General features: G+C 49.0%; 1 protein-coding gene across 3 annotated transcripts in view; it reads right to left on the bottom strand.

Annotated features, from left to right (window-relative positions):
• The window catches only part of WDR4 (WD repeat domain 4), a 34,673-nt gene that overhangs the window by 11,793 nt on the left and 2,000 nt on the right, over positions 1-20,880 (bottom strand). For 2 of the 3 annotated variants that reach the window (XR_005777381.1, XM_040422727.1), the window contains exons 2-4: positions 8,788-8,872; positions 8,649-8,711; positions 8,425-8,568 (exon numbers count right to left, since the gene is read on the bottom strand). Coding sequence is in view for 2 of the 3 variants with exons in the window: in XM_040422727.1 (XP_040278661.1) it covers positions 8,425-8,568; positions 8,649-8,711; positions 8,788-8,858 (278 nt within the window). In the remaining variant the exon portion in view is untranslated. The remainder of the gene's footprint in view (positions 1-8,424; positions 8,569-8,648; positions 8,712-8,787; positions 8,873-20,880) is intronic. The other variant, XM_040422728.1, reaches the window with a different exon arrangement.

Genomic DNA, 20,880 nt, shown 5'->3' on the forward strand with positions numbered 1-20,880 from the left:
ACACACAGATATGTAGCTCTGCCATGCGCTCGCTACCACCTACACACAGATATGTAGCTCTGCCATGCGCTCGCTACCACCTACACACAGATATGTAGCTCTGCCATACGCTCGCTACCACCTACACACAGATATGTAGCTCTGCCATGCGCTCACTACCACCTACACACAGATATGTAGCTCTGCCATACGCTCACTACCGCCTACACACAGATATGTAGCTCTGCCATGCGCTCACTACCACCTACACACAGATATGTAGCTCTGCCATACGCTCACTACCGCCTACACACACATATGTAGCTCTGCCATACGCTCACTACCACCTACACACAGATATGTAGCTCTGCCATACGCTCACTACCACCTACACACAGATATGTAGCTCTGCCATACGCTCGCTACCGCCTACACACAGATATGTAGCTCTGCCATGCGCTCGCTACCACCTACACACAGATATGTAGCTCTGCCATGCGCTCGCTACCACCTACACACAGATATGTAGCTCTGCCATACGCTCACTACCGCCTACACACAGATATGTAGCTCTGCCATGCGCTCACTACCACCTACACACAGATATGTAGCTCTGCCATACGCTCACTACCGCCTACACACACATATGTAGCTCTGCCATACGCTCGCTACCACCTACACACAGATATGTAGCTCTGCCATACGCTCGTTACCACCTACACACAGATATGTAGCTCTGCCATACGCTCGCTACCACCTACACACAGATATGTAGCTCTGCCATGCGCTCGCTACCACCTACACAGATATGTAGCTCTGCCATACGCTCGCTACCACCTACACACAGATATGTAGCTCTGCCATACGCTCGCTACCACCTACACACAGATATGTAGCTCTGCCATGCGCTCGCTACCACCTACACACAGATATGTAGCTCTGCCATACGCTCGCTACCACCTACACACAGATATGTAGCTCTGCCATACGCTCGCTACCACCTACACACAGATATGTAGCTCTGCCATGCGCTCGCTACCACCTACACACAGATATGTAGCTCTGCCATGCGCTCGCTACCACCTACACAGATATGTAGCTCTGCCATACGCTCGCTACCACCTACACACAGATATGTAGCTCTGCCATGCGCTCGCTACCACCTACACACAGATATGTAGCTCTGCCATGCGCTCGCTACCACCTACACACAGATATGTAGCTCTGCCATACGCTCGCTACCACCTACACACAGATATGTAGCTCTGCCATGCGCTCGCTACCACCTACACACAGATATGTAGCTCTGCCATGCGCTCGCTACCACCTACACAGATATGTAGCTCTGCCATACGCTCGCTACCACCTACACACAGATATGTAGCTCTGCCATACGCTCGCTACCACCTACACACAGATATGTAGCTCTGCCATACGCTCGCTACCACCTACACACAGATATGTAGCTCTGCCATGCGCTCGTTACCACCTACACAGATATGTAGCTCTGCCATACGCTCGCTACCACCTACACACAGATATGTAGCTCTGCCATGCGCTCACTACCACCTACACACAGATATGTAGCTCTGCCATGCGCTCGCTACCACCTACACACAGATATGTAGCTCTGCCATACGCTCGCTACCACCTACACACAGATATGTAGCTCTGCCATGCGCTCGCTACCACCTACACACAGATATGTAGCTCTGCCATGCGCTCGCTACCACCTACACACAGATATGTAGCTCTGCCATGCGCTCACTACCACCTACACACAGATATGTAGCTCTGCCATGCGCTCGCTACCACCTACACACAGATATGTAGCTCTGCCATGCGCTCGCTACCACCTACACACAGATATGTAGCTCTGCCATACGCTCGTTACCACCTACACAGATATGTAGCTCTGCCATACGCTCACTACCACCTACACACAGATATGTAGCTCTGCCATACACTCGCTACCACCTACACACAGATATGTAGCTCTGCCATACGCTCGCTACCACCTACACACAGATATGTAGCTCTGCCATGCGCTCGCTACCACCTACACACAGATATGTAGCTCTGCCATGCGCTCGCTACCACCTACACACAGATATGTAGCTCTGCCATACGCTCGCTACCACCTACACACAGATATGTAGCTCTGCCATGCGCTCACTACCACCTACACACAGATATGTAGCTCTGCCATACGCTCACTACCGCCTACACACAGATATGTAGCTCTGCCATGCGCTCACTACCACCTACACACAGATATGTAGCTCTGCCATACGCTCACTACCGCCTACACACACATATGTAGCTCTGCCATACGCTCACTACCACCTACACACAGATATGTAGCTCTGCCATACGCTCACTACCACCTACACACAGATATGTAGCTCTGCCATACGCTCGCTACCGCCTACACACAGATATGTAGCTCTGCCATGCGCTCGCTACCACCTACACACAGATATGTAGCTCTGCCATGCGCTCGCTACCACCTACACACAGATATGTAGCTCTGCCATACGCTCACTACCGCCTACACACAGATATGTAGCTCTGCCATGCGCTCACTACCACCTACACACAGATATGTAGCTCTGCCATACGCTCACTACCGCCTACACACACATATGTAGCTCTGCCATACGCTCGCTACCACCTACACACAGATATGTAGCTCTGCCATACGCTCGTTACCACCTACACACAGATATGTAGCTCTGCCATGCGCTCGCTACCACCTACACACAGATATGTAGCTCTGCCATGCGCTCGCTACCACCTACACAGATATGTAGCTCTGCCATACGCTCGCTACCACCTACACACAGATATGTAGCTCTGCCATGCGCTCGCTACCACCTACACACAGATATGTAGCTCTGCCATGCGCTCGCTACCACCTACACACAGATATGTAGCTCTGCCATACGCTCGCTACCACCTACACACAGATATGTAGCTCTGCCATACGCTCTCTACCACCTACACACAGATATGTAGCTCTGCCATGCGCTCGCTACCACCTACACACAGATATGTAGCTCTGCCATACGCTCGCTACCACCTACACAGATATGTAGCTCTGCCATACGCTCGCTACCACCTACACACAGATATGTAGCTCTGCCATGCGCTCGCTACCACCTACACACAGATATGTAGCTCTGCCATGCGCTCGCTACCACCTACACACAGATATGTAGCTCTGCCATACGCTCGCTACCACCTACACACAGATATGTAGCTCTGCCATGCGCTCGCTACCACCTACACACAGATATGTAGCTCTGCCATGCGCTCGCTACCACCTACACAGATATGTAGCTCTGCCATACGCTCGCTACCACCTACACACAGATATGTAGCTCTGCCATACGCTCGCTACCACCTACACACAGATATGTAGCTCTGCCATACGCTCGCTACCACCTACACACAGATATGTAGCTCTGCCATGCGCTCGTTACCACCTACACAGATATGTAGCTCTGCCATACGCTCGCTACCACCTACACACAGATATGTAGCTCTGCCATGCGCTCACTACCACCTACACACAGATATGTAGCTCTGCCATACGCTCACTACCACCTACACACAGATATGTAGCTCTGCCATACGCTCACTACCACCTACACACAGATATGTAGCTCTGCCATACGCTCACTACCACCTACACACAGATATGTAGCTCTGCCATACGCTCGCTACCACCTACACACAGATATGTAGCTCTGCCATACGCTCGCTACCGCCTACACACAGATATGTAGCTCTGCCATACGCTCGTTACCACCTACACACAGATATGTAGCTCTGCCATGCGCTCGCTACCACCTACACACAGATATGTAGCTCTGCCATGCGCTCGCTACCGCCTACACACAGATATGTAGCTCTGCCATGCGCTCGCTACCACCTACACACAGATATGTAGCTCTGCCATGCGCTCGCTACCACCTACACACAGATATGTAGCTCTGCCATGCGCTCGCTACCACCTACACACAGATATGTAGCTCTGCCATACGCTCGCTACCACCTACACACAGATATGTAGCTCTGCCATACGCTCGTTACCACCTACACACAGATATGTAGCTCTGCCATGCGCTCGCTACCACCTACACACAGATATGTAGCTCTGCCATGCGCTCGCTACCACCTACACACAGATATGTAGCTCTGCCATACGCTCGTTACCACCTACACACAGATATGTAGCTCTGCCATACGCTCGTTACCACCTACACACAGATATGTAGCTCTGCCATGCGCTCGCTACCACCTACACACAGATATGTAGCTCTGCCATACGCTCGTTACCACCTACACACAGATATGTAGCTCTGCCATACGCTCGTTACCACCTACACACAGATATGTAGCTCTGCCATGCGCTCGCTACCACCTACACACAGATATGTAGCTCTGCCATACGCTCACTACCACCTACACACAGATATGTAGCTCTGCCATACGCTCGCTACCACCTACACACAGATATGTAGCTCTGCCATGCGCTCGCTACCACCTACACACAGATATGTAGCTCTGCCATGCGCTCGCTACCACCTACACACAGATATGTAGCTCTGCCATACGCTCGCTACCACCTACACACAGATATGTAGCTCTGCCATGCGCTCGCTACCACCTACACACAGATATGTAGCTCTGCCATGCGCTCGCTACCACCTACACACAGATATGTAGCTCTGCCATACGCTCGCTACCACCTACACACAGATATGTAGCTCTGCCATGCGCTCGCTACCACCTACACACAGATATGTAGCTCTGCCATGCGCTCGCTACCACCTACACACAGATATGTAGCTCTGCCATACGCTCGCTACCACCTACACACAGATATGTAGCTCTGCCATGCGCTCGTTACCACCTACACACAGATATGTAGCTCTGCCATGCGCTCGCTACCACCTACACACAGATATGTAGCTCTGCCATGCGCTCGCTACCACCTACACACAGATATGTAGCTCTGCCATACGCTCGCTACCACCTACACACAGATATGTAGCTCTGCCATACGCTCGTTACCACCTACACACAGATATGTAGCTCTGCCATGCGCTCGCTACCACCTACACACAGATATGTAGCTCTGCCATGCGCTCGCTACCACCTACACACAGATATGTAGCTCTGCCATGCGCTCGCTACCACCTACACACAGATATGTAGCTCTGCCATGCGCTCGCTACCGCCTACACACAGATATGTAGCTCTGCCATACGCTCACTACCACCTACACACAGATATGTAGCTCTGCCATGCGCTCGCTACCACCTACACACAGATATGTAGCTCTGCCATGCGCTCGCTACCACCTACACACAGATATGTAGCTCTGCCATGCGCTCGCTACCACCTACACACAGATATGTAGCTCTGCCATACGCTCGCTACCACCTACACACAGATATGTAGCTCTGCCATACGCTCGTTACCACCTACACACAGATATGTAGCTCTGCCATACGCTCGCTACCACCTACACACAGATATGTAGCTCTGCCATACGCTCGCTACCGCCTACACACAGATATGTAGCTCTGCCATGCGCTCGCTACCGCCTACACACAGATATGTAGCTCTGCCATGCGCTCGCTACCGCCTACACACAGATATGTAGCTCTGCCATACGCTCGCTACCACCTACACACAGATATGTAGCTCTGCCATGCGCTCGCTACCACCTACACACAGATATGTAGCTCTGCCATGCGCTCGCTACCACCTACACACAGATATGTAGCTCTGCCATGCGCTCGCTACCACCTACACACAGATATGTAGCTCTGCCATGCGCTCGCTACCACCTACACACAGATATGTAGCTCTGCCATGCGCTCGCTACCACCTACACACAGATATGTAGCTCTGCCATGCGCTCGCTACCACCTACACAGATATGTAGCTCTGCCATACGCTCGCTACCACCTACACACAGATATGTAGCTCTGCCATGCGCTCGCTACCACCTACACACAGATATGTAGCTCTGCCATGCGCTCGCTACCACCTACACACAGATATGTAGCTCTGCCATACGCTCGCTACCACCTACACACAGATATGTAGCTCTGCCATGCGCTCGCTACCACCTACACACAGATATGTAGCTCTGCCATGCGCTCGCTACCACCTACACAGATATGTAGCTCTGCCATACGCTCGCTACCACCTACACACAGATATGTAGCTCTGCCATACGCTCGCTACCACCTACACACAGATATGTAGCTCTGCCATACGCTCGCTACCACCTACACACAGATATGTAGCTCTGCCATGCGCTCGCTACCACCTACACAGATATGTAGCTCTGCCATACGCTCGCTACCACCTACACACAGATATGTAGCTCTGCCATGCGCTCACTACCACCTACACACAGATATGTAGCTCTGCCATACGCTCACTACCACCTACACACAGATATGTAGCTCTGCCATACGCTCGCTACCACCTACACACAGATATGTAGCTCTGCCATACGCTCGCTACCGCCTACACACAGATATGTAGCTCTGCCATGCGCTCGCTACCACCTACACACAGATATGTAGCTCTGCCATGCGCTCGCTACCACCTACACACAGATATGTAGCTCTGCCATGCGCTCGCTACCACCTACACACAGATATGTAGCTCTGCCATGCGCTCGTTACCACCTACACACAGATATGTAGCTCTGCCATACGCTCGCTACCGCCTACACACAGATATGTAGCTCTGCCATGCGCTCGCTACCGCCTACACACAGAAATGTAGCTCTGCCATACGCTCGCTACCACCTACACACAGATATGTAGCTCTGCCATGCGCTCGCTACCACCTACACACAGATATGTAGCTCTGCCATACGCTCGCTACCACCTACACACAGATATGTAGCTCTGCCATACACTCGCTACCACCTACACACACATATGTAGCTCTGCCATGCGCTCGCTACCACCTACACACAGATATGTAGCTCTGCCATACGCTCGCTACCACCTACACACAGATATGTAGCTCTGCCATACGCTCGTTACCACCTACACACAGATATGTAGCTCTGCCATGCGCTCGCTACCACCTACACACAGATATGTAGCTCTGCCATGCGCTCGCTACCGCCTACACACAGATATGTAGCTCTGCCATGCGCTCGCTACCACCTACACACAGATATGTAGCTCTGCCATGCGCTCGCTACCACCTACACACAGATATGTAGCTCTGCCATACACTCGCTACCACCTACACAGATATGTAGCTCTGCCATACGCTCACTACCACCTACACACAGATATGTAGCTCTGCCATGCGCTCGCTACCGCCTACACACAGATATGTAGCTCTGCCATACGCTCGTTACCGCCTACACACAGATATGTAGCTCTGCCATACGCTCGCTACCGCCTACACACAGATATGTAGCTCTGCCATGCGCTCGCTACCACCTACACACAGATATGTAGCTCTGCCATGCGCTCGCTACCACCTACACACAGATATGTAGCTCTGCCATGCGCTCGCTACCACCTACAGACAGATATGTAGCTCTGCCATACGCATGCTGCTATTCTTTATTAGACAGAGTAGGGATTGTTACTGTGAGTACAGGACCCGTTCCATCACTTAATTCTGCCAGACATTATACGGAAACAATGTGAACGGCATCGATAGGACGGAGCCAATGCTCATCGAACCGGGCCTCGATCCATACCGACCCTGTGCAGAACTATTGGGACTGGGAAGACTGATTTACTAATTCCTTTATACCAGTTCACATCGTATTCCTCCCTATCTTGGATTGATTTTTCCCTAAAAAAGGGGATAATGATCGTGATACACTGGGGGTTTTTTTGTGGGTTTTTTGCTCAGAATTGGGGGTTTTGCTTTAGGTGATCTATTTTTGCATCACCTTATTTTTTTATCTAGATTAATATTAAAAGCTAAGTTTTATATCTTGCTACTGCTCCCTTTAACATTGTAGTCATTACTACTGCAGTAGAATGTGGGAGGGGTCAAAGATCAAAAACAACCCCCCCCCACCACAGGCACAATTCTTTAGTTAACCCGACTCCCCCCACCCATTCTAAACTCCTCACCCAGACACCCCCGACTCCTCACCCAGACACCCCCGACTCCTCACCCAGACACCCCCGACTCCTCACCCAGACACCCCCGACTCCTCACCCAGACACCCCCGACTCCTCACCCAGACACCCCCGACTCCTCACCCAGACACCCCCGACTCCTCACCCAGACACCCCCGACTCCTCACCCAGACACCCCCGACTCCTCACCCAGACACCCCCGACTCCTCACCCAGACACCCATCAGTTGCCCTCAGATTAATCCTCACCCCCATATGCTCAGGGAGCTTGATGTGACATGGTGTCTCACCTGATACTGATCTTCTCCCAGGTCGGAGTCGTCCTAAATAGAACAAGTCTTTTACTGTCATCGGTCAAAGCAAAATAGTCCCCAGAAGATGAGAAAGCGGCAGCCAGAATCTTATCCGAGGCGATGGTGGGCGGGTCCTGTCTGCTGGGCGAGAGGACACAGGCCGGAGTGACAAAAGGGAAGCCCCACAGGAAGGGAGGAAACCCCCAGGTGACCACACTCACCCTTCAGCTGGAAGTCTCTGCTCCAGATCACCACAATCAAAGATGAAGAACGAGTCCTTGGACCTGGAAAAGACAAGACAAAGTCAGGCCTGGGGAACTAAGAGGAGCTCATTTATATCCCTCCACCAACTTGACGTACCTGATCCTGCCCCCCAGCAGGCGGCTGCCCCCCGCCACAATCAGCTTCCCAGCCCTCAGCCTCAGCATCATGGAGGTCCACAGATCTGCGAGAGTAGGTGTTCTATATGGTTATATAGTCTGCACACGGTATATAGCTACTACCCCACACACACAGGGCGCCGTATACACCGACAAGCCATAACATTAACACCTCTCCCCCTCTCTGACCCCTCATGACCTCCAGGAGACCTCGAAGTGTCCTGTGGTCTTTGGTCTGCTACCATCAGATCATGTAAGCAGCTCAGTGCGGCCTCCATGGATCCGACAGATTGCGATCAGATTGAGATCGGTGGATCTGGCGGAGTGTCATTACCTTCATATTCGACACTGCGGTTGTGTATAATCCTGCGGAAAGAGAGAACTGCCATTAAGGGGCATCACTGCCATGAAGAGGGGACTTGTCTGCACCGTGGTCAGTAGGTCACACTAGCATATCACACTGCCTCTACCAGCCTGTCTTCTTCCCATAGTGCACCTGGTGCCATCTCTTCTCCAGGTAAGTGACGCACACACCTGGCCATCTACATGATGTAATGTGATTCCTCAGACCAGGCCGCCTTCTTCCCATAGTGCACCTGGTGCCATCTCTTCCTCAGGTAAGTGACACACACACACCCGGCCGTCCACATGATGTAATGTGATTCCTCAGACCAGACCGCCTTCTTCCCATAGTGCACCTGGTGCCATCTCTTCCCCAGGTAAGTGACACACACACCTGGCCATCTACATGATATAATGTGATTCCTCAGACCAGGCCGCCTTCTTCCCATAGTGCACCTGGTGCCATCTCTTCCCCAGGTAAGTGACGCACACACACCTGGCCATCCACATGATGTAATGTGATTCCTCAGACCAGGCCGCCTTCTTCCCCAGGTAAGTGACACACACACACCTGGCCGTCCACATGATGTAATGCGATTCCTCAGACCAGACCGCCTTCTTCCCATAGTGCACCTGGTGCCATCTCTTCCCCAGGTAAGTGACACACACACCTGGCCATCTACATGATATAATGTGATTCCTCAGACCAGGCCGCCTTCTTCCCATAGTGCACCTGGTGCCATCTCTTCCCCAGGTAAATGACGCACACACACACCTGACCATCCACATGATGTAATGTGATTCCTCAGACCAGACACCTTCTTCCCATAGTGCACCTGGTGCCATCTCTTCCCCAGGTAAGTGACGTACACACCCGGCCGTCCACATGATGTAATGTGATTCCTCAGACCAGGCCGCCTTCTTCCCATAGTGCACCTGGTGCCATCTCTTCCCCAGGTAAATGACGCACACACACACCTGGCCATCCACATGATGTAATGTGATTCCTCAGACCAGGCCGCCTTCTTCCCATAGTGCACTTAGTGCCATCTCTTCCCCAGGTAAGTGACGCACACACACCCGGCCATCCATATGATGCAATGTGATTCCTCAGATCAGGCCGCCTTCTTCCCATAGTGCACCTGGTGCCATCTCCTCCTCAGGTAAGTGATGCACACACACCCGGCCATCCACATGATGTAATGTGATTCCTCAGACCAGGCCGTCTTCTTCCCATAGTGCACCTGGTGCCATCTCTTCCCCAGGTAAGTGACGTACACACACTTGGCCGTCCACATGATGTAATGTGATTCCTCAGACCAGGCCGCCTTCTTCCCATAGTGCACCTGGTGCCATCTCTTCCCCAGGTAAGTGACGCACACACCCGGCCGTCCACATGATGTAATGTGATTCCTCAGACCAGGCCGCCTTCTTCCCATAGTGCACCTGGTGCCATCTCTTCCCCAGGTAAGTGACGTACACACACCCGGCCGTCCACATGATGTAATGTGATTCCTCAGACCAGGCCGCCTTCTTCCCATAGTGCACTTAGTGCCATCTCTTCCCCAGGTAAGTGACGCACACACACCTGGCCATCCATATGATGCAATGTGATTCCTCAGATCAGGCCGCCTTCTTCCCATAGTGCACCTGGTGCCATCTCTTCTCCAGGTAAGTGACGCACACACACCCGGCCGTCCACATGATGTAATGTGATTCCTCAGTCCAGGCCGCCTTCTTCCCATAGTGCACCTGGTGCCATCTCTTCTCCAGGTAAGTGAATGGTCTCAGCAGTAGATGTGGCTTATACTGCTCTGACCAGGGATTTGCTGCAGAAAGGAAGATGATGTCAGGGGCGACCATCACTTTGACCAGAGAACAGGAGACAAGTGCCTCCATTAGAGCATCACATTGATAACTTCCCGGTTCTTCTCTGGATAGCTTTATCTAGTCCAATAAAGAGAACAATAGAGCGATCATACAGTATCCCTATTCTACACCTACTATTAACACGAGGACTACCCTGCAGATAATATCCCCACACAGCAGCAGTAAATTGACAACGAGTTACCGATCTACGTTTATAATAGTTTTTTGTTAATTTCTACATTTCAAAAGCACAGCTTTATTTTCCTGTCACAGTATTGGGCTTATTTTATGCAGGACGAGTTGTATTATTGATACCACCATTTTGGGGTCCATCAGGGTATTGTATAACAATCCCACTACTGCTGCGAAACGATTCAGTGGGACAGTAGAGAAGAGATCGCTTTGTGCCGCCATGTTCTGACACCCATCACATCTTTAGCGCTCCACTGGCGGTGAGGCAAATATTTTGTGGGGTGAGCGGTAGTTTTTATTGACACCATTTTGGCGACATTGGATCTTTTGATTCTTTTTTTAGCCATTTTTCGGGGAAGAAAAGTTGCCCAAAAAAGACATATCTGGCATCAGAATCAATCGGTGCGGACACAAACCCTTCCCAAATAATGTGCAAATGTAAAATGTGCCACTAACAGTAGAAAGTGACAACGTGTGAAGGTAATAAGAGTCCCTCAGGTCATAAAAACAGCAGGTGGTACCCTGCAGATCGCAAGGACTTCTCCAGATACTAGAGATCCCAACGATGGAGGGTCAGATCACAATCATCATGATCACCATAACCATCACAATCCATCACCAGATAAGGGGGCGTGCGATGGGCACCGAGTGGAACCAAGTTAGGCCAATCTCTTCATGGGCGCACCCACTCTTTCGCCGTTCATCGTGTATCATAGAAGGTACATAGACGATTTCTTCATGTGGAAAGGCACAAAGAGACGCCCTCGACTGTAGAAGAACAGAACAGCAGCTCCCAGGGCATCCATTTGTGCCCAAACTTTTCTAGAGATGAAATTGTTTTCCTAGACGTCGCACTATGTCCGTCCGACAATAACATAACTGGATCCAGAACGCACTTTATACAAGTCGACAAGCCGCGATTTCCACAGCAGCCGCTACCACAAACGGCTAAAGAATCTACCAGATGGACAATACCGCCGGATGAGAAAAAAACAACTGAAGAGGTCACCAAACGAGCCAAAATCCTACAAAAAAGATTGAAAGATAAAAAAATACCCCAAATTCTATCCACAGCAAAAAAAATAAAAACTGTCTCGACTCAAAATGACGGCCTAACGGGGAGTAAAAAACCAACCAATAAAAACAAAGATCAATTGAAACACAACTTTATTACCACCGATAACACCGCTCGTAACAAAATAACCAAAAAACTGGAACATTCTACTGAAAGACCCCTATACTGAAAAAAAGATTACCAAAGAAAGCAAATATCACTGAAGAACAGAGCCCTAAAAACATCTCCGCACAGAGTAAAACACGTCCACAAATCCTCGGGATCGACCGATTATCAGATTTACCGAAGTTATCAGCCGATATTCATGATTTTCTAAGTTATCGGTATCGGCATCTAACCTTGCCGAGGACCACCCCACTAGAAGCCGAGAACCACCCCACTAGAGGCCGAGGACCCCCCCACTAGAGGCCGAGGACCCCCCCACTAGAGGCAGAGGACCCCCCCCACTAGAGGCCGAGGACCCCCCCCACTAGAGGCCGAGGACCCCCCCCACTAGAGGCCGAGGACCCCCCCCACTAGAGGCCGAGGACCCCCCCCACTAGAGGCCGAGGACCCCCCCCACTAGAGGCCGAGGACCCCCCCCACTAGAGGCCGAGGACCCCCCTACTAGAGGCCGAGGACCCCCCTACTAGAGGCAGAGGACCCCCCCCACTAGAGGCAGAGGACCCCCCCACTAGAGGCCGAGGACCCCCCCCACTAGAGGCCGAGGACCCCCCCACTAGAGGCCGAGGACCCCCCCACTAGAGGCCGAGGACCCCCCCACTAGAGGCCGAGGACCCCCCCACTAGAGGCCGAGAACCACCCCACTAGAGGCCGAGAACCACCCCACTAGAGGCCGAGAACCACCCCACTAGACTGAGAGCCTGGGATGTGCTGTTATATTGCCTGTATATTATATATTTACACAATGTTTCATTTAGCTTTTATCTCTGTTACTAAATGTATCTGTGGATGAACCTGTCAATCTAATGATGTCGTTTTCGGTTTTTCTGTGTAAATTCTGGTGTGTGCCTCTCCTCTGGGTCAGCCTGAAGAAGTGGCAGAGAAACGTGTAAAGATCAGCCTGAAGAAGCAGACGGCGTAGCGGTAAAACACGTAAAGGTCAGCCTGAGGAGGCCGACGGAGCGGCAGTGAAACGCATAAAGGCCAGCCTGAGGAGGCCGACGGAGCGGCAGTGAAACACGTAAATGCTAGCCCTAAGAAGCCAGCGGAGCAGCGATAAAACACATAAAGGTCAGCCTGAGGAGGAGGACGGAGCGGCAGTGAAACGCGTAAAGGCCAGCCTGAGGAGGAGGACGGAGCGGCAGTGAAACGCGTAAAGGTCAGCCTGAGGAGGAGGACGGAGCGGCAGTGAAACGCGTAAAGGTCAGCCTGAGGAGGAGGACGGAGCGGCAGTGAAACGCGTAAAGGCCAGCCTGAGGAGGAGGACGGAGCGGCAGTGAAACGCGTAAAGGTCAGCCTGAGGAGGAGGACCGAGCGGCAGTGAAACACGTAAAGGCCAGCCTGAGGAGGAGGACCGAGCGGCAGTGAAACACATAAAGGCCAGCCTGAGGAGGAGGACGGAGCGGCAGTGAAACGCCTAAAGGTCAGCCTGAGGAGGCCGACGGAGCGGCAGTGAAACGCCTAAAGGTCAGCCTGAGGAGGCCGACGGAGCGGCAGTGAAACACGTAAAGGTCAGCCTGAGGAGGAGGACGGAGCGGCCGTGAAACACGTAAAGGTCAGCCTGAGGAGGAGGACGGAGCGGCAGTGAAACATGTAAAGGTCAGCCTGAGGAGGAGGACGGAGCGGCAGTGAAACACGTAAAGGCCAGCCTGAGGAGGCCGACGGAGCGGCCGTGAAACACGTAAAGGCCAGCCTGAGGAGGAGGATGGAGCGGCAGTGAAACACGTTAAGGCCAGCCTGAGGAGGCCGACGGAGCGGCAGTGAAACACGTAGCTAAACTAAGACCCGATCACTTTGTTTATGTTTCTAGTTTTACAGTAAAATAAAGTGCGGGTCTGTCTTGGCGCCCGGCAGGACCGACCTCTGATCATCGGGACCTATTCTGATGTCCGCGGCAGAAGGGAGCGGCACCGACACCGCACAAGTTACTCCACATACTCTTCCCAGCGTTGGGTCCAGCGAGCACAACCTTATCTGGTGGTTTCCGATCCGCGACAAATTATGGGCCGAAAAACTGCTCATACACAAGGGTTAGGGGGCACTATTATGGTGAGGAGGGGATTATTATTGGGGGACACTATTATGGTGAGGAGGTGATTATTATTGGGGGACACTATTATGGTGAGGGGGTGATTATTATTGGGGGACACTATTATGGTGAGGGGGTGATTATTATTGGGGGACACTATTATGGTGAGGGGGTGATTATTATTGGGGGACACTATTATGGTGAGGGGGTGATTATTATTGGGGACACTATTATGGTGAGGAGGTGATTATTATTGGGAGGACACTTATGGTGAGGGGGTGAATATTATTGGGGACACTTATGGTGAGGAGGGGATTATTATTGGAGGACACTATTATGGTGAGGAGGTGATTATTATTGGGCGCACTATTATGGTGAGGGGGGGGATTATTATTAGGGACACTATTATGGTGAGGAGGTGATTATTATTGGGGGACACTATTATGGTGAGAAGGGGATTATTATTGGGGGACACTATTATGGTGAGGAGGGGATTATTATTGGGGGACACTATTATGGTGAGGAGGTTATTATTATTGGGGGCACTATTATGGTGAGGAGGTGATTATTATTGGGGACACTATTATGGTGAGGAGGTGATTATTATTGGAGGACACTATTATGGTGAGGGAGGTGATTATTATTGGAGGACACTATTATGGTGAGGAGGTAATTATTATTGGGGGACACTATTATGGTGAGGAGGGGATTATTATTGGGGACACTATTATGGTGAGGAGGTGATTATTATTGGAGGACACTATTATGGTGAGGAGGTGATTATTATTGGGGGACACTATTATGGTAAGGGGGTGATTATTATTGGGGACACTATTATGGTGAGGAGGTGATTATTATTGGGGGACACTATTATGGTGAGGAGGTGATTATTATTGGGGACACTATTATGGTGAGGAGGGGATTATTATTGGGGGACACTATTATGGTGAGGAGGGGATTATTATTGGGGACACTATTATGGTGAGGAGGTGATTATTATTGGGGACACTATTATGGTGAGGAGGGGATTATTATTGGAGGACACTATTATGGTGAGGAGGTGATTATTATTGGGGGACACTATTATGGTGAGGAGGTGATTATTATTGGGGACACTATTATGGTGAGGAGGGGATTATTATTGGGGGACACTATTATGGTGAGGAGGGGATTATTACTGGGGGACACTATTATGGTGAGGGGGGTGATTATTATTGGGGGACACTATTATGGTGAGGGGGGTATTATTATTGGAGGACACTATTATGGTGAGGAGGTGATTATTATTGGAGGACACTATTATGGTGAGGAGGGGATTATTATTGGGGACACTATTATGGTGAGGAGGTGATTATTATTGGAGGACACTATTATGGTGAGGGGGGTGATTATTATTGGAGGACACTATTATGGTGAGGGGGGTGATTATTATTGGGGACACTATTATGGTGAGGAGGTGATTATTATTGGGGGACACTATTATGGTGAGGAGGTGATTATTATTGGGGGACACTATTATGGTGAGGAGGTGATTATTATTGGGGACACTATTATGGTGAGGAGGTGATTATTATTGGGGACACTATTATGGTGAGGAGGGGATTATTATTGGGGACACTATTATGGTGAGGGGGGGATTATTATTGGGGGACACTATTATGGTGAGGAGGTGATTATTATTGGAGGACACTATTATGGTGAGGAGGGGATTATTATTGGGGGACACTATTATGGTGAGGAGGTGATTATTATTGGAGGACACTATTATGGTGAGGGGGTGATTATTATTGGGGACACTATTATGGTGAGGGGGTGATTATTATTGGGGACACTATTATGGTGAGGAGGGGATTATTATTGGGGACACTATTATGGTGAGGGGGGGATTATTATTGGGGGACACTATTATGGTGAGGAGGTGATTATTATTGGGGGACACTATTATGGTGAGGAGGTGATTATTATTGGGGACACTATTATGGTGAGGGGGTGATTATTATTGGGGACACTATTATGGTGAGGGGGTGATTATTATTGGAGGACACTATTATGGTGAGGAGGTGATTATTATTGGGGACACTATTATGGTGAGAGGGGATTATTATTGGGGGACACTTATGGTGAGGGGGTGATTATTATTGGAGGACACTTATGGTGAGGGGGTGATTATTATTGGGGGACACTATTATGGTGAGGAGGGGATTATTATTGGGGACACTATTATGGTGAGGAGGGGATTATTATTGGGGGACACTATTATGGTGAGGGGGTGATTATTATTGGGGACACTATTATGGTGAGGAGGTGATTATTATTGGGAGGACACTTATGGTGAGGGGGTGAATATTATTGGGGACACTTATGGTGAGGAGGGGATTATTATTGGGCGCACTATTATGGTGAGGGGGGGATTATTATTAGGGACACTATTATGGTGAGGAGGTGATTATTATTGGGGGACACTTATGGTGAGAAGGGGATTATTATTGGGGGACACTATTATGGTGAGGAGGGGATTATTATTGGGGGACACTATTATGGTGAGGAGGTTATTATTATTGGGGGCACTATTATGGTGAGGAGGTGATTATTATTGGAGGACACTATTATGGTGAGGAGGTAATTATTATTGGGGGACACTATTATGGTGAGGAGGGGATTATTATTGGGGACACTATTATGGTGAGGAGGTGATTATTATTGGAGGACACTATTATGGTGAGGAGGTGATTATTATTGGGGGACACTATTATGGTAAGGGGGTGATTATTATTGGGGACACTATTATGGTGAGGAGGTGATTATTATTGGGGGACACTATTATGGTGAGGAGGTGATTATTATTGGGGACACTATTATGGTGAGGAGGGGATTATTATTGGGGGACACTATTATGGTGAGGAGGGGATTATTATTGGGGACACTATTATGGTGAGGGGGGTGATTATTATTGGGGGACACTATTATGGTGAGGGGGGTGATTATTATTGGGGACACTATTATGGTGAGGAGGGGATTATTATTGGGGACACTATTATGGTGAGGAGGGGATTATTATTGGAGGACACTATTATGGTGAGGAGGTGATTATTATTGGGGACACTATTATGGTGAGGAGGGGATTATTATTGGGGGACACTATTATGGTGAGGAGGGGATTATTATTGGGGGACACTATTATGGTGAGGGGGGTGATTATTATTGGGGGACACTATTATGGTGAGGGGGGTGATTATTATTGGGGACACTATTATGGTGAGGAGGGGATTATTATTGGGGGACACTATTATGGTGAGGGGGGTGATTATTATTGGGGGACACTATTATGGTGAGGGGGGTGATTATTATTGGGGACACTATTATGGTGAGGAGGTGATTATTATTGGAGGACACTATTATGGTGAGGAGGGGATTATTATTGGGGGACACTATTATGGTGAGGAGGTGATTATTATTGGAGGACACTATTATGGTGAGGAGGTGATTATTATTGGAGGACACTATTATGGTGAGGGGGGTGATTATTATTGGAGGACACTATTATGGTGAGGGGGGTGATTATTATTGGGGACACTATTATGGTGAGGAGGTGATTATTATTGGGGGACACTATTATGGTGAGGAGGTGATTATTATTGGGGGACACTATTATGGTGAGGAGGTGATTATTATTGGGGACACTATTATGGTGAGGAGGTGATTATTATTGGGGACACTATTATGGTGAGGAGGGGATTATTATTGGAGGACACTATTATGGTGAGGAGGGGATTATTATTGGGGGACACTATTATGGTGAGGAGGTGATTATTATTGGGGACACTATTATGGTGAGGAGGGGATTATTATTGGAGGACACTATTATGGAGAGGAGGTGATTATTATTGGGGACAGTATTATGGTGAGGAGGTGATTATTATTGGAGGACACTATTATGGTGAGGAGGGGATTATTATTGGAGGACACTATTATGGTGAGGGGGTGATTATTATTGGGGGACACTATTATGGTGAGAGGGGATTATTATTGGAGGACACTATTATGGTGAGGAGGTGATTATTATTGGGGACACTATTATGGTGAGGGGGGATTATTATTGGGGGACACTATTATGGTGAGGAGGTGATTATTATTGGGGACACTATTATGGTGAGGAGGTGATTATTATTGGGGGACACTATTATGGTGAGGAGGTGATTATTATTGGGGGACACTATTATGGTGAGGGGGGATTATTATTGGGGGACACTATTATGGTGAGGAGGTGATTATTATTGGGGACACTATTATGGTGAGGAGGTGATTATTATTGGAGGACACTATTATGGTGAGGAGGTGATTATTATTGGAGGACACTATTATGGTGAGGAGGTGATTATTATTGGGGGACACTATTATGGTGAGGAGGGGATTATTATTGGAGGACACTATTATGGTGAGGAGGGGATTATTATTGGGGGACACTATTATGGTGAGGAGGTGATTATTATTGGGGACACTATTATGGTGAGGAGGTGATTATTATTGGGGGACACTATTATGGTGAGGAGGGGATTATTATTGGGGGACACTATTATGGTGAGGGAGGTGATTATTATTGGGGACACTATTATGGTGAGGAAGGGATTATTATTGGGGGCACTATTATGGAGAGGAGGTGATTATTATTGGAGGACACTATTATGGTGAGGGGGGATTATTATTGGGGGACACTATTATGGTGAGGAGGTGATTATTATTGGGGACACTATTATGGTGAGGAGGTGATTATTATTGGAGGACACTATTATGGTGAGGAGGTGATTATTATTGGAGGACACTATTATGGTGAGGAGGTGATTATTATTGGGGGACACTATTATGGTGAGGAGGGGATTATTATTGGAGGACACTATTATGGTGAGGAGGTGATTATTATTGGGGACACTATTATGGTGAGGAGGTGATTATTATTGGGGACACTATTATGGTGAGGAGGTGATTATTATTGGGGGACACTATTATGGTGAGGAGGGGATTATTATTGGGGGACACTATTATGGTGAGGGAGGTGATTATTATTGGGGACACTATTATGGTGAGGAAGGGATTATTATTGGGGGACACTATTATGGTGAGGAGGTGATTATTATTGGGGGACACTATTATGGTGAGGAGGTGATTATTATTGGGGACACTATTATGGTGAGGAGGTGATTATTATTGGGGGCACTATTATGGTGAGGAGGTGATTATTATTGGGGGACACTATTATGGAGAGGAGGTGATTATTATTGGGGGACACTATTATGGTGAGGAGGTGATTATTATTGGGGACACTATTATGGTGAGGAGGTGATTATTATTGGGGGCACTATTATGGTGAGGAGGTGATTATTATTGGGGGACACTATTATGGTGAGGAGGTGATTATTATTGGGGGCACTATTATGGTGAGGAGGTGATTATTATTGGAGGACACTATTATGGTGAGGAGGTGATTATTATTGGAGGACACTATTATGGTGAGGAGGTGATTATTATTGGGGGACACTTATGGTGAGGAGGTGATTATTATTGGGGGACACTATTATGGTGAGGAGGTGATTATTATTGGAGGACACTATTATGGTGAGGAGGTGATTATTATTGGAGGACACTATTATGGTGAGGAGGTGATTATTATTGGAGGACACTATTATGGTGAGGAGGTGATTATTATTGGGGACACTATTATGGTGAGGAGGTGATTATTATTGGAGGACACTATTATGGTGAGGAGGTGATTATTATTGGAGGACACTATTATGGTGAGGAGGTGATTATTATTGGGGACACTATTATGGTGAGGAAGGGATTATTATTGGGGGACACTATTATGGTGAGGAGGTGATTATTATTGGAGGACACTATTATGGTGAGGATGTGATTATTATTGGGGACACTATTATGGAGAGGAGGTGATTATTATTGGGGGACACTATTATGGTGAGGAGGTGATTATTATTGGGGACACTATTATGGTGAGGAGGGGATTATTATTGGAGGACACTATTATGGTGAGGAGGTGATTATTATTGGAGGACACTATTATGGTGAGGAGGTGATTATTATTGGGGGACACTTATGGTGAGGAGGGGATTATTATTGGGGGACACTATTATGGTGAGGAGGTGATTATTATTGGAGGACACTATTATGGTGAGGAGGTGATTATTATTGGGGGACACTATTATGGTGAGGAGGTGATTATTATTGGGGGACACTATTATGGTGAGGAGGGGATTATTATTGGGGGACACTATTATGGTGAGGAGGTGATTATTATTGGAGGACACTATTATGGTGAGGAGGTGATTATTATTGGGGGACACTATTATGGTGAGGAGGTGATTATTATTGGGGGACACTATTATGGTGAGGAG

The sequence above is a fragment of the Bufo bufo genome, chromosome 3, assembly GCF_905171765.1.
Source record: "Bufo bufo chromosome 3, aBufBuf1.1, whole genome shotgun sequence".
Lineage (NCBI taxonomy): Eukaryota > Metazoa > Chordata > Amphibia > Anura > Bufonidae > Bufo > Bufo bufo.